At 46.9% G+C, this 13,988-nt stretch overlaps 1 protein-coding gene across 2 annotated transcripts in view; it reads left to right on the top strand.

Annotated features, from left to right (window-relative positions):
• Nucleotides 1-253: 253 nt before the first annotated feature.
• TGFA (transforming growth factor alpha) overlaps nucleotides 254-13,988 on the top strand; it is a 48,559-nt gene continuing 34,824 nt past the window's right edge. For both annotated transcript variants that reach the window (XM_030551951.1, XM_030551950.1), the window contains exon 1: nucleotides 254-416. In XM_030551951.1, the coding sequence (XP_030407811.1) occupies nucleotides 377-416 (40 nt within the window). In that variant the 5' untranslated portion in view covers nucleotides 254-376. The remainder of the gene's footprint in view (nucleotides 417-13,988) is intronic.

The raw sequence follows: 13,988 nt of genomic DNA, 5'->3' as shown, positions 1-13,988 counted from the left end.
CTGCTCTCTCCCGCTTCTCCAGCTGTTAGCGATGTGGGGCCGATCTCCCTTCCCTAGCTAGGGCATCAACCTGCGCCCCACGCCCCGGCATTAATCTCTCCCCGCACCCACCCACTTCTCCTTCTCCTCTCCACCCGGCGCCTGCCTCTTCCCGGGACCCCACGGAGCGTCTCCAGTATCCGCGGGTCCCGGGCGCCCCCCGCGCCCCTCTCGGAGGGGGCAGGAGTGTGATGGTCGGCTCTGCTCAGGTCCAAGTGGTTGAAAGGTGAATCCGCCTCCATTTCCGCCCGGGGACGGAGCCCTGCCCACCGCAGGGAGCAGAGGGAACCGGCGCATCGCCACTCCGGGCGCAGCAGGGCTGGGGGACGCCTGCAAAATGGTCAGCTCCGCCGGGGAGATTGCAGTGGTCGCGCTGGGTAGGTCAAGCCCCTTGGCGCTGGGCGTCTCTGCCTGGCTTTCTTCTCTCACTTTTCCCCTCTTTCGTGCTTTCCCTTCTCCCTTGGTCACTTGATCTCCCGCTTTCCCTCTACTTCATTCTACACTTTACCTCTCTCCTTCCCTTCCCCTCTGCTCCTTTCCCCCACCCCCGTTCGCTCGCTTCTTTCCAAACTCCCTTTCTCAGGTGGCGTGCTCCGGTCCATGCCTTCGCTCCTGCGTAAAGCCATAAACACACACGCTTGCTTTGGCTTCTTTCTCTGGTTCCCATGGAAAGAGAACTCTGATCCCAGCCTATTACATCTGCTGCTCCTTGAAGGGGTGGGGGTGGCGGGGAGATTAAATGAATCAAGGGGACTTGGGGGTAATTATATAAGCAGGAGAACAAAATTAAACCCTTGCTGTGGGGAGGAGGCCGCGGGGAGAGAACCCAAGCTTTTGGGGTGTTCTGATTTGTGGGGGGGGGGTCTCCCCCTCCAAACCCCGGAATTGCTGAGAGATGGAATGTGGTGCTTGCTAATCACTCATCGAGAAAATCTAACTTTTTCTCAACCAGCTACAGTTTCCTTACCCCTCCCCGTGCCCATTCAGTGCCCCAAACCTTTATGTCCAGTTTGCAATGTGTCCCTCTCCTTGATGACTTTTAAGAGGGTCTTCTCCCAATTGTGTTCTGACAAGGCTGAATAAGGAGGCTGGAATATCAGTCCAGTGTGTATGAGAGCCATTGTGATTCTTCCCCCCTACCTCCAGAGTTTGTGCTCGTCAACAAGCAGTTGGCTGAGAATTTAACGAGGCAAATACCTTTTAAGTATCTTTTGCTTGCCTATTTATTTCCTGTGTGGCTTTCCCCTGGCATGTTTGCTCTCCAGTGAGTCTGGTTTGCCCTAGATGATTAGCAATGTTAGTTTAAAACTTTAACTAGGAGTGTAACAAGCGCTGGGCAACTTAAAGCAAGACCATGACACAAAGTTTAGTTAGTGTGTGTGTGTGTGTGTGTGTGTGTGTGTCTGTGTTTGTGCGTGCCAGCCACAAGAGGAGAGCTTGTTACATATTAAACATAGTTGGTGTCGGTCATGCTTTGAGCAGGGGATTGGACTAGATGACCTCTTGAAGTCTCTTCCAGCCCTAATATTCTAAGATTCTATGAACTGAAGCAAGTTTCCCCATTGCACTGAAAACATGTATGTTTGTTTCCCTTGTCACTGAAAGAGAGCCCCTGTGAAAAGTGGAATATTAAGTTCCCAGTCCTGTAAAGGGTTAACCCCATGAGCATTTACACTGCACAAGGAGTTCCTAGAAGTCATCAAAGCCTGATCCTGCTCTTTGTTTGACTAGCATCAATTTGGATTAACTCTATTTAAATCAGTGGCATTACACTGATATAAAAACTCTGAACAGAATTGAGCCCAACCGATGTCAGTGGGAGCTCTGTGCGTGGGTGGTTTCAATATTATACTCTTAAAGGGGGAAAGGGGTCAGATTTTAATAGCTAGATCTGTTCTTTGGCTGGGCCCAGTCTTACTGAAGGTGAGTGTTCACAGTGGTTTGTGTACAGAAGGTGAAACACTGATGAAATGCACTGGCAGGTTGGTCCCTAGGGCTCAAAAACTTTGCAAGGTAAAGCTTATCGAGTGGGTGTGTCTCCTGAGCAGCAACTGCCTCCTGAGCAGAGTGGGTGCCTCAAATGTCTGCAGAGCCTTGCACCTGCCCTCCTCTGCTGCAGGTCTTTGAAGGCTGGGGATAGAATGCATGCCTAGAAATCCCAAAAGCTTGGAAACCAAGCAGTGGGCTGAGTGCATCCGTCTGCTTTTCCCCTGAGTGGGCTGTGAGCTCTGTGACTCCCTGGCTGCTTCAGGGAAGGTATTGTCATGGAAATTGTGGATTTTTCAATGAGTTGCTGCAGTTGACTTCATTCTTATTTAGAAAAACTGTGCTTGTCAGAAGTTCAGATAACTTTCTTGCTCTGCCAAGGAGAGGGGCATTACGTATTTGTATTACCTTAGCACTTCAGAGCCCTAGTCGTGAACCAGGAACCCTGCTATGCTAGGTGATATACAAACATTCCCTCAGTTTCCTTAGCTGGGTGGGTTTTTACATCCTCTTCCTTACACCAGTGTAAATTGTGAATAACTTGATTGAGGTCATTGAGGAAAATCCAGATCAGAAGTCTCTATGGACACTGTCAGATTTTGATATCCCTTTTTACAGTGGTGTAAATCTGGAATCATTCCAGCCCCTTTTGGTTTTATTTCTGTGTAACTGAGGCTTTGTCTACAGGAGGAGTGTGTTTTTTTTTTTGTTTGTATTTTTTTATACCAGGGTAGTTGTATCTATACAAAATCTTTGCGGTTTAAACCACATCAATGCACTGAGTGTATGCTGGGAATCTTCACCAAGGCATACAAGCCTTGAGTGCAGCTCTGTGGAGAGCTGCATCTGCACAGAAAGTGCCTTTTGCTCGGCTGATTTAAAAAAAAAAAATTAGCCAAGTGTTGAAAGTGGGCCCTGATTTTCCTCTCACTTGAGCTGTTGTAAGTCAACGGTAATGGAGTTACTCCTAACTTATACAGAGTTGAGAGAGAAGAATTAGGACTACTCTTTTGAGCCTGAATTCCAGTTTGGGAGAGTACTAAACTTAAACTGAGCTCAGTTAAAACTCTGGGTGCATGATGAGGCTATTTGATTCTTCTGACGAATCAAGTATTGCCTTGATGGGCTAGCAGTTTGATCCAGGCTGCCAAATGCTGTGTAGGTTGGGACTAGTTATTCAGAGGTGTTGATCACTGGCAGCTCCTGTTAGCATCAGTAGGAGCTGCAGGTGCTCAGCCCTTCTGAAAACCCATCCCTATGTAGCAGTCCACCTCTCTAAGGCCAGTTCTCTGGGCTTTGTGTGTTCTTTATAAGGTACATTGTGTAAGGATGGAAGTTCAGACCTGGCATCTGTGCAATTGATAGATTGTGGTCGCTTTGTAACGAGGGAAGCCATCTGATGAATAACTTCCTTTAAAAGTGGAAGAGGAGGAAAGAGGATGGTGGTCTTTGAACTCTGTTAGCAATGTAAATCTGATTGGTCTGAATTTCCTAGCCAGAATAACTCTACTGTTTCTGTTAAAAGGGACCGTCAACTCTTCTGGCTCAAATAGAAGAGCTTGATTCAGCCCAATGAGACTGTAAAACATACCCCATAATCATTCTGTCAAGCATGCCGTGTGTGGTGCTTCAGTCCCCAGTGCGCGCTCATGTATTGTCTCTGCTTGTGGTGGCCAGGAATTTTATCTGCACCTGCTCTGAAAAGCTGGTGTCTCCCTAAATGTGTTAGCAGTCATTTACCATTCATAATTACAGCTGCTGCAAATGAGGCTGCATTCTCTGGAGCTTAAAAGTCAAAATAGAACGGAAGTTAACTTTGATTTTTCTTTTAAAGTAAGTTTACCTGCACCCCAATGCATGATTAGCAGAATTGCCCTTACAGATCTGACAGAGCAACGGGTCTAGAGACCACCCAGAACAATGGAACTGCAGAGAGGTGCTGGCAATTAACTGACTATCCCAGCAGCCACAGCGAAGGAGCAGTCGGAGGGTTAATATTTTACCTATAGTCCTAATAGCAAAACAACATTCCATCTCTGCCTGAGCTCAATTGGAGCTGTCTTGTGAGGTCCTGCTCAGCTTCCTGCAATTGAAATAGGAAATGCAGGGTATTCAGCATCTTGCATGAGGGAGCCCTGGCTAAGCTATGGAAAGATGGACTGTTTCAATGGGAACTTGAACTGTTTGTTTACCAGGGTATTATATGCAAAGTATTTGAGTTCTCTGGGGATCTTCAGGCAGGCAGAATGTAATTCTTCCATTACAGTCTGGCTATGATAGAGGCTTCTGCATGCCTGCTCTTGTGAAAAGTGCTGCTGGCTCCTTTGGACACCAAAAGAGAGCCTGGTAATGCAAGTTTATGTGCCTCTGAGGGAGAGACTGAGAAACATCTTTGTGTGCAGAATAGATCTTGGGTGCTACGAGTAGAATTAGAGACTGATTCGCAGAATTCTTGTCCAAATTCTACAAGCTAACAATCTCCAAAATGGTACTGTCTGCTATATTCTGGTAGCGCTACCAAACAACGGGTTCCTGTTCGAATAAACAAGTTGTAGTATTCTAAGGCACTATGCAAAGTATTAATATATTTTATTGTCCACCTCTTTATTGATGTACATGTCATGTAGCCATTGCAGTGCGAGAGAAATCTTTCTTGAGTGGTAACAGCCACTTTAGACCCCATCATTTCATATGTATCATATTGTACTGTCACCAATACTGCTATTTAATGAAACTTAGTAACTAAAGTTATGGCACCAACACACCACTGTATGAATGCCTGTAACTGGTTTCTTTTACTGTGGTGTATACTAATAACTGAACAATGCACTTTCAAATAAGTAATCTCTAGTTCCTTAGATTTAAGACCCAACAGACCCTTGGCTTCTGTCCCTTTCTGGGTTATTTGCTCAGCCACTCCTTGCTTTCAGGGATGGTCTTTGATGATGGATTGCTAAGTAGAACTGCCACTCAGACTCTTAATTCATTGCAGGGCAGATTTAATTTAATGAGGGGTTGTTGTCTGCTTGTAATTAAAAGGATAGGATGTTAATATCATGTTCCTTTACATTAGAACAGTAAACATGTTGGAATGACACTGTTTCTAGACTGTATCTGTATCTTCATCTTGAACTGGAGACACAAGGTCTGGTCCAACTTCCATTGAAGTCAGTTGAAATATTCCTTTGCCTGGAGTTCCCAGAGTTATTTTGGCTCCTAACTCCCATTGAAATGTATGGAAGTTAAGAGCCCAAATACCTTTTGAGCGTCTGGGCCCTGCTGATTCCAGTGGGATTTAGGCTGGACTCCTAGGGCTTTGTACTGATGTTCTGCTCAAGAGTGAAATTCACACTGTCCCACTAAAGTTCATATACATGGGCTAATGTTTTAATAACTGACCCTTAACAAGAGTCAGTGAAACATGAAGTAAGAATTGGAGAAGGATCTGTCTTTTTTGGTCCCGTTACTTGAGCTGCCTGGATACATAGATTTATTACTAATCTAGTATACTTTTAGAGCACCCTTTGCCCCAAACGATCCTAAAGCCCTTTACAAATTCCTCACACACAGCACCGTTGAAATGCAGCCACCTCTGCGGTGGAGTGCTGCAACTGTCTGGCAATGTTGTGCGGTCTTAAAAAGAATGCAAAGGGTCCTTAAGAAATCCTTCATGCTGCACCAGGGTTAATAGCCAGTTTCCCAGAGAGCTTTGCTAGCAAATTCAGAGCAGAACTGGAGTGGAGGGAATACAATTTGAAAGTTGTCTTGATAAAAAGGTGTGATCTAAGGTTTGTTCTAGGAATTGGGGGTTCCATAGGGAAGACTGCATTGGGGAGCTATTTCCAAGCCAGTCACTGCTTGCAAGATGATTTCCCTGCGACTGTTCTAATGTGGTCTGCATCACTGTTCTTAATTTTATATAGGGTTGCTCAAGGCTAATATTTCCTGGTCTCTCTTATGGCTTTTTCCTTTCTTAATAAATAAAAGGGTTTGGAGTCATTGGAGTCTCCCTCTGGGCTGCCACATAATGAACATGTGTGAATCTTCTCTCCGAACTGTTACACTAAGATCAATTCCCACGCACTGTGGTGGTTCCTGAAATAGGTTTGCTGGCACAGAACCTGTGTGCAGCTCAGTGATGGCAGAGCCTGCTTGGGATTCAGCAGCTCTGCAGACCACAAGCTTCTGAAGGCAGCCCTGACTCCAGGAAGCCGGCTCACTAAGCCAGGTGCAAAACGTCCTGTCCGTGGTCACTCAGCAGTGCCTCCGGCTTGGCTTGGCAGAAGGTTGGCTAGATTGGACCTGTGCTTGGTAATGCTAAGGCTGTGAGTGGGCTGACCTGAAGGGAACCAACCACCGGTGCAGGAATAATCCACTATTCACCGTGTTACGCACCCTCCCCCCCCCCCCGTCTGTGCTTGATCCACAGAAGAGATGGGTCTGTTACAGCTCTCAGCTGATTCTGCTGCTGGCAGCTGTAACCACCTCATATCCTCCATGGATCAGGCACAGAAGGGGACATATAATGTGCTGACCAATAGATTATGAAGGTGATGCCCTTTCCTGCACCTGTGCTCAGAAAATAACTGTTCCCACCCCTGCTCTGCTCCCACCATGTTTCTTCCTGTTCTCCTTCTCCCCTCTGCTGCTCAACTTCTTCTCGCAACCCCAGTCCCCCTCCTCTCCCTTCCTCTCTTAGCAACCACCACCTCTTTCCTGCTGGGACCTCTTTTCCCCCAGCCCTGGCCGTCTCCTGTATCCTCTCATTCCTTCTTCCCAAAGAGGCAACGTGCTTGTCTTAAATGATGGGGCCCAATTTTCAAAACCACCCAAGCCCCATTAAAAGTCAATGGGACGTAGACTTCTAAGCCGCTTGTTTTCTTTGGAAAATCTTAGCTGATTGCTCTCTCTTGTGACAGGGAAGGTAGCTCAGGCCGGCAAGTGGCTCTCTGCCCTTTATGCTGAAGGGAGAGAAGTGCCTGATTTCCAAGTGGTGGTTGCATTTAATTCCCGGTGATACTTTCAAGTGAGCGTTGCTGTTTTAATAATCATTGCCCACGAGGGAGCTGAGCTTTACTCTGGAGGCAAGACCCTTTCTAATGAGCTAGGCCTCTGAGAGTACGTGCGTCTACATAAGAAACATACTCTAATGTACGGGTGTTGGACTAGATGACCTCCTGAGGTCCCTTCCAGCCCTGATATTCTATGAAACACTACAGCGGCAGTGCTACTACTTCCCTGCTGTATTACAGACCTTTCCTGCTGCACCATCAAAGGGGTTTTCCCATTGCTGTAGGTAATCCACCTCTCCAGGAGGTGGTAGCTAGGTCAACAGAATAATTCTTGCATCAACAGCACTGTCTACAGTGGGGCTTAAGTCAGCTTAACTATGTCTCTCAGGGGTGCATTTTTTTTGCACCCCTGTGTGCAGTGTAGCTAGGTTGACCTAACTTTCTAGTGTAGGGCAGCCCTGAGGAACTTCTTTGGGCCTCAAGCTTAATTTGAGTGTGCAGGGACCCTTTTAAATCATTCAGTAAATGATAGATTGGGCTATTCATTTGCACTCACTTAATGGGAAAGTGATAAGTGGATTCAAATAGGAAACCTCCTTTGCGCAGCCAATGACAGCTAAATCTTAACCTGGGGTTCCTCTTAGACCCCTCAAATAGTGAGTTTTGGGGAAGGTGCCCTCCCCTAGCACACATCTCGCTTAGGACGTATGTTCTGAGGTCCTCACCACATGAGCGATGGTCTCCGTATATCCCTTATGGCCATGTCTCTGTGGCATCTACTTATTTCAGGTCATCGGTGAGGTTCTATACCTTCAGGACCAGCAACACAGGTAAAGTTATTCCTTTGGCTCAAGTTGCAGAGACTTGTAACTTTGAAGATGTAGCTCTTGGGTTTGATCCCTGCTAGCAACCAGTGGTGAGGGTTTCATGTTATAAAACAGTCTTTGTCTAGGGAAAGCTGCAGCTTTCCCTAGGACATTAAGTGTATTGGGTAACAAAATCCCATTTGAACTGAACATCTCATTAGGCTACTTTGAAAAGCCTGGCCTTGGTACTTTCAACTTTCTATCTAATGCCGATGTCCTATCTAGGTGACTCTGCATGTGAAAGCGTGATGATGCCACAGTAGACTGCATTACAGCTACCACAGTGCATGCACCTAAATTCACCACCCTAGCTGCTGTGTTGTGTGGGTATGTTAGCCATAGTTTGCTCTAGGTAACCTAAAACCATATTTACTCAGCTGTCAGGCCTCGCTACTGTGAATCACTGACCTCAAGCAATCACAGGGTGACTGAACCTCGGCAGTCTGTGGTTAGTGAATGTAAGCTTTCGGATACTGAGAGGATAAAAACCTAACTTGTGGGAGGAAGTGGGAAAGTCCATTCTTTAATGAGAAACAGGAACCTGTGGCCCAAGGTAATGGAGTCCCTGGCAGGTCTGTTGTTTGAAATCCTGGATGAGGTGTATTTACATCTCTGGTTACCAAGAGGGATTTGGTGTCAGTATGGAGAACAAGAATGTTGAGAATTAGAATAGTACTAAACTTGTGCTGTCTGTCTTGGTATATTTTCAGCAAGGCGTTGCTCTAAAGCAGTGTGTTAGGGGCTGATCCAATGAAGCACACGCTTAACTTTGAGCACTCAATGTGACTTGGGCATGTGCAGCAAAAATAAGAGGTTTAGAAAACATGACCTATGAAGAAAAGCTGAAAGAATTAGCCAGTTTAGTCTGGAAAAGAAGACTGGGGCTGGGGAGAAGTGGTAAGTCTTATAAAGAGGACTGTGGTCAATTGTTCTCCATGTCCACTGGGGGTAGGGCAAGAAATAATTGTCTTAATTTGCAGCAAGAGAGATGTAGATTGGCTATTAGGAGAAATGTTCTACCTATAAGGATAGATAAGCACTGGAATCGGTTCGTTGTAGAATTCCCATCGTCGGAGGCTTCTAAGAACAGGTTAGACAAATACCTGTCAGGGATAGCCTGGGTATAGTTGGTCCTACCTCGGTGCAGGAGGTTGAACTAATTCACCTCTTGAGGACTCTTCTAGCCCTACGTTTCCCTGATTCTATGCTTAAGTGCTGTCCTGGATTGGGATAACTTTTGCAGTTGTGGCTTAACTTATTTCTTTGGCTTTGCGGGCTTATTTTCAGTGTTTGTATGAGGAGCGTCCATACATAAACTCTGTGTCCTTAATGTAACTTGAAAGTACATCACAAATAATGCAGTACAGTACAATTTGGTAGAACCTGCCACCATTATGCCAGACAAGTTAAAAGCTCAAATTTCCCTAACAATTCCCCACTTTTCCAAATCTGCTCAGTTTTCCAGCAGCTGTGGGAAAAGATGTGCTTTGTGACATGCCTCGAAAGTAATCCTGTTGGAGCTCTTTCAGACAAAGGGGTATAGAATTCCAAAGCCACAGAGAATCTCCCTCCAGTAGCCCCCTCTTAACATTGAGTGGAATCAAGAAACAAGGAAAATTAAAGCTGGTAAAAGGAAATATCATTTTTCTGAATGGGCTAAACTGTGGAACTCATTGCCACAGGATGTTGTGGAGGGCAAGACCGTGAATCTTGCTGAAGAGGGACTGGGCAATAATATGGATAACAAGAATGTCAAGAATTAGAATAGTGCAAAATGAAAAGTTTTGGAAGGGATGTGAAACTTCATGCTTTGGGATTGAAACTAATCTTTTACTCCTAGTGATTAGGATGAGAGCACACCTTCCTGTTATGGAATTTCTAGCACTTTTTCTTCTGCAGCAAGTGTGCTGGCCACTCTCAGAAATGGGATACTGGTCTGGATGGATTATGAGCCCAATTTGATTTAGCAATCCCTATGTTCCTACAATCAAAGGGGGCTATAACCCCACCTAATTAAAGAGCTGGAGAGAGAATTGGGTGAGATAATATATTTTATTGGATCATCATCTGTTGGTGAAAGAGACAATCTTTTCAGCAACTTGGAGCTGCTCTTCAGTTACCAGCTCTACATAGTGGGAGAGCTTGTCTCTTTCTCCAACAGAAGGTTGACCAATAAGAGATTCCCTCTCCCTCTCCCATCTGGTCTCTCTAATATCCTGGGACCAACATGCAGATACATACAATGCTGCAAACTATAATTAAAGAGCAGTCAGCGGCACAGTGTTTCAAGAGATCACTGGCTATCTAATATCAAACTCTGTGTGTGTGTTCATCTGCCTTACAAAACTCCACAGAGAGAAGCATCTGTTTGAACTAGGTGGGATGATCAATTTTTAACAGATTCTAACAGCTGATATAGCTAATAATTTTTGCCTGTTTGTTTTTCTTAGTGGGAGTTAAAACCCAGCTGAGAGAACTTCTCTCTCTCAATGAGCTCCTATCTGTATGCCAGCTTGAAGCTGAAGGATGTATAAAATGTTCTGCTCTTAAGTCTGCACCTGCTGGTGTCATATCTATCAGATCACAGTTTGGCTTAGCTGGAGGGTGACTTGTGGAGGTGTTGGTCTATGAGTTAGTGTTCTCTCTTGCGCAACTCCATTAAAGCTGCGCTGGGGCGAATTTGCCCCAATACATCAAAACATAGGCACTTCTCTGAGACTAAAAGCAGAACCTGTTAGGAAGCAAATCATGCAAAGGTGGTGCTGGAAAGGTTCCCAACTGAGTTTGGTTATGCTTGTTGTTAACACTGTGTGCTGTCACCAGGAAGTCCAGCTGGGTGCTCCATCTAGATGAGTTTTGGGGAACTGTCAGCCTTCCAAGGGCCATATCTTTAAACAAACCTGTGTAACATCTAGGTGGTGGAGTGAGTTGTCCTTATCATACAACTGTTCTTTGAGTCTCTGCTTCTGCTTTTGTGGGTGCAACGTAGCTCCAATCTCAACTTGGCAGCTGAATATTAATACCCAGGCACCTGTCTGCAACGTTCCCAGCTTATCTGACTTGTTTTTTCATTGCAGACCTAGTTCTCAGACCAATCTCACTAGGGGTTATGAGCCCTTTGAATGGGCAAGAGGCATTGAATGGTTTCTGTTGAGAGTCTTGGTGGGTTTGACCTCAAGCCAGCAGAACTAGCTGGCTTCAGCGGAGTGTTGGTTTAGGTTTGGGGTTTGTTTTGACCCAAGATTCGGGCGGGAGGGTTTAAATGCTGCATGAACTGAAACCGGGAAAAGGTTAGAGAATCCTGCAGACTGGAAATGGTTGAGTTTCACATGGTTCTGCATAATTAGGACCCAAACGAGGACCTCCAGTCTGAACCCCTCCAAATTTCAGGAAGGGGTATTTGCATACAGATTTCTGGATCCCAGTTTGCAGTCATGGCCTTATTTCCAAGAGATCAGAAGTCACTTCCAATGCTTATTTTGTTGTTTAATTAAACACAAATCTCCCAGGCTGGGTTGCTCTTGCAAGGAGACCCATCTCTTGATCATGTGAGATTCCCTATTTAACCTTCTGCCAGATAAGCTGATCTGGTGAAATAGCCACCATTTCAGACTGAAGTCTCACAGCAAAAGCTCCAAAATCATGTAAGCCATCCAAGCCGTACCCTTCTTATCCTCTGGCCTGCGACATACATGAAGTCAGACTCGATGATCTGGTGGTCCGTTCTGGCTTTAAACTTAATGGGTCTAACCAGCACTTCAGCCTGTACAAAACCTGGCTCCACCCTTTGTTTTTCCACAGCTCAATGACCTGTCTTACTAGAGCAATGAAACCTGCTTTGCATTTCCACTGTGCCTGCAGTTCCAGAAAGTTGAATCTAAATTAATCTTGTTTTCTGGATTTGCGATTTAGTTCTGCTTCTGGTGATCAATTTCCTCTTCCTAACTCTCAGCATGGAAAAAGAATGACCTTCAGAAATATATAGTGTGTTTAGCTCCCCCCCCCCTCCGCACCTTAAATCCTCTTAAAACAAGGATTGTTTAGAATCCTTCCTTCACATTCAGACCCATGTGGCTCTATAGGCTTCTTGTTCAGCTCGTGATTACATTGTTGCCACCACTTTGCTTTTCTCGTGTACATTTTATTCATTTTTATGAACAGTTGTTTACAACTGGTAACATAAGAGCTGGAACTCTACTTATCGCAACAGAATTGGGGAGTATGGAATTTATGCGATAAACCAGGTTTCAAATAAAGGGCTATTTAGCTTAGATGGGGAATCTTTGGATGAGAGAGCTTATGCTACACACACTTCTTTGTACCTGGATAGATTTGAGCCGCTGGCTGGAGCTGGGAGTCAGGACTCATGGGTCCTTTTCCCAGTTCTGCAACTGACTTGTCCATTGACCAGAATGGGCGCTGGATCAAACCCTAGCTTATGAGACCTTAGGCAAGTTATTTAATCTGTGTGTGTCAGCTTCCTAATCTCTACCTGGGTATAACAATACCATGCAGGGGTACTGAGATTTAAGATTTAAATATGATTTGGGATCCTAGGATGAAAGTTTCCATGGATGTTCAAAGTATTATTGCTGCTCCTACTGCTGTGTGATTTGCTGGGGAAAATACTTCCATCCACCGATACATGTATAGATCAGGTGTGTGTATATATTGTGTTCTATGTCTAAGGACATATACATACACCCAAGATATCCAAGTTTATGTATAGTTAGAGGTAATCCTTTCTGGCCTTAAAATATATCGATATGTCCCAAAACCTGTTGACTCCTTTTGAAACCTATAGGTCTCTTGCATCTTTGACTCTGCCCCTGCAGCTGGAAACAAGATCTTCTGTGTGTCTCTTTTGACTATTTAAATCAGGGGTCGGCAACCTATGGCACGTGTGCCAAAGACGGCACGCAAGCCAATTTTTAATGGCACGCTGGAGCCTGCTGGGACTCCAGCATGCCATTAAAAAATCCTGCCTGGCCCGCTGTCCTCTGCCCTCCGCTCCCCCCGCAGGGGCAGGGAGCAGAAGCATAGCCGTGTGCACAGGGTGGGCAAATGGCCCCACTCTCCGGGCACTGCAATCCGTGGGGTCCGCGCTCCTGGGCCGAGTGCAGCAAGCTGCCAGCCCTTCCCCAGCCTTCTCTCTTCCCCTGGAGCCATGCCACCCTGCGCACTCCTGCGGGGCAGCGTTTGGCTCTGCGGTGAGGCAGAGACACTTTCCGTGCAACCGGAGCTCTGCTGCCGCCGCACGCAGCTCTCTGGGGGTGGGGAGGGCTGTGCTCTCCCGCGGGGCAGCGTGTCTAGCTCTGTGTGGAGCCTCATGGTAAGGGGTCCAGGGCTGGAGGGGTTGGATAAGGGGTGGGTGCAGTCAGGAGACAGGGTGGGTGATTAGAGGCAGGGGTCTCTGGAGGAGGCAGTCAGGGAGCGGGGGGGGTTGGATGGGGCATGGGAGTCCCAGGGTCTCAGGGGGCAGGGGATGGATGGGGGTCAGGGCAGTCAGGGGACTGGGAGCAAGGAGGGTCCTGGGGGGGGGGGGGGAGTTAGGATGGGGGTCTCTGGAGGGGGTGGTCAGGGAACAGGGAGCTGGCGGGGTTGGATGGGTTGGGATTTCTGGGGGTCCTGTCAGGGAGCAGGGAGTGGTTGGATGGGGCATGGGAGTCCCAGGGGTCTGGCTGGGGATGGAAGTGTGGCTAAGGGTCAGGGCAGTCAAGGGATAGGTAGGAGGTAGGGTCTAGTCCAGGGACAAGGAACTGAGAGACTTAGATAGGGGGTGGTGTCCTGAGGGGCAGTTGGGGGCAGGGGTTCCAGGAAGGGGTAGTCAGGAGACAAGGAGCAGGGAGGTTGGGAGTTCTTAAGGGGACAGTCACTCAGCCCTCTCCCCTGACCCTCCCCACACACACTGCCCTCTGCCCCGCACACACCCCAGGCCCCTGCCCTGAGCCCTGTACCTCTCTCATACACACCCAGCCCTCTGCTTGACTCCATCTCCCCCCACCCCCCCAACAACTCTAGCCCTGACTCTGGCACCCCCACACATCCCAGCCCTGACTCCAGCCCTCTGGGTCCCGGCCGCTGG

The sequence above is a fragment of the Gopherus evgoodei genome, chromosome 2, assembly GCF_007399415.2.
Source record: "Gopherus evgoodei ecotype Sinaloan lineage chromosome 2, rGopEvg1_v1.p, whole genome shotgun sequence".
Lineage (NCBI taxonomy): Eukaryota > Metazoa > Chordata > Testudines > Testudinidae > Gopherus > Gopherus evgoodei.
Note: the sequence above shows the minus strand (reverse complement) of the source record. Positions and strands in the feature narration are given on the sequence as shown.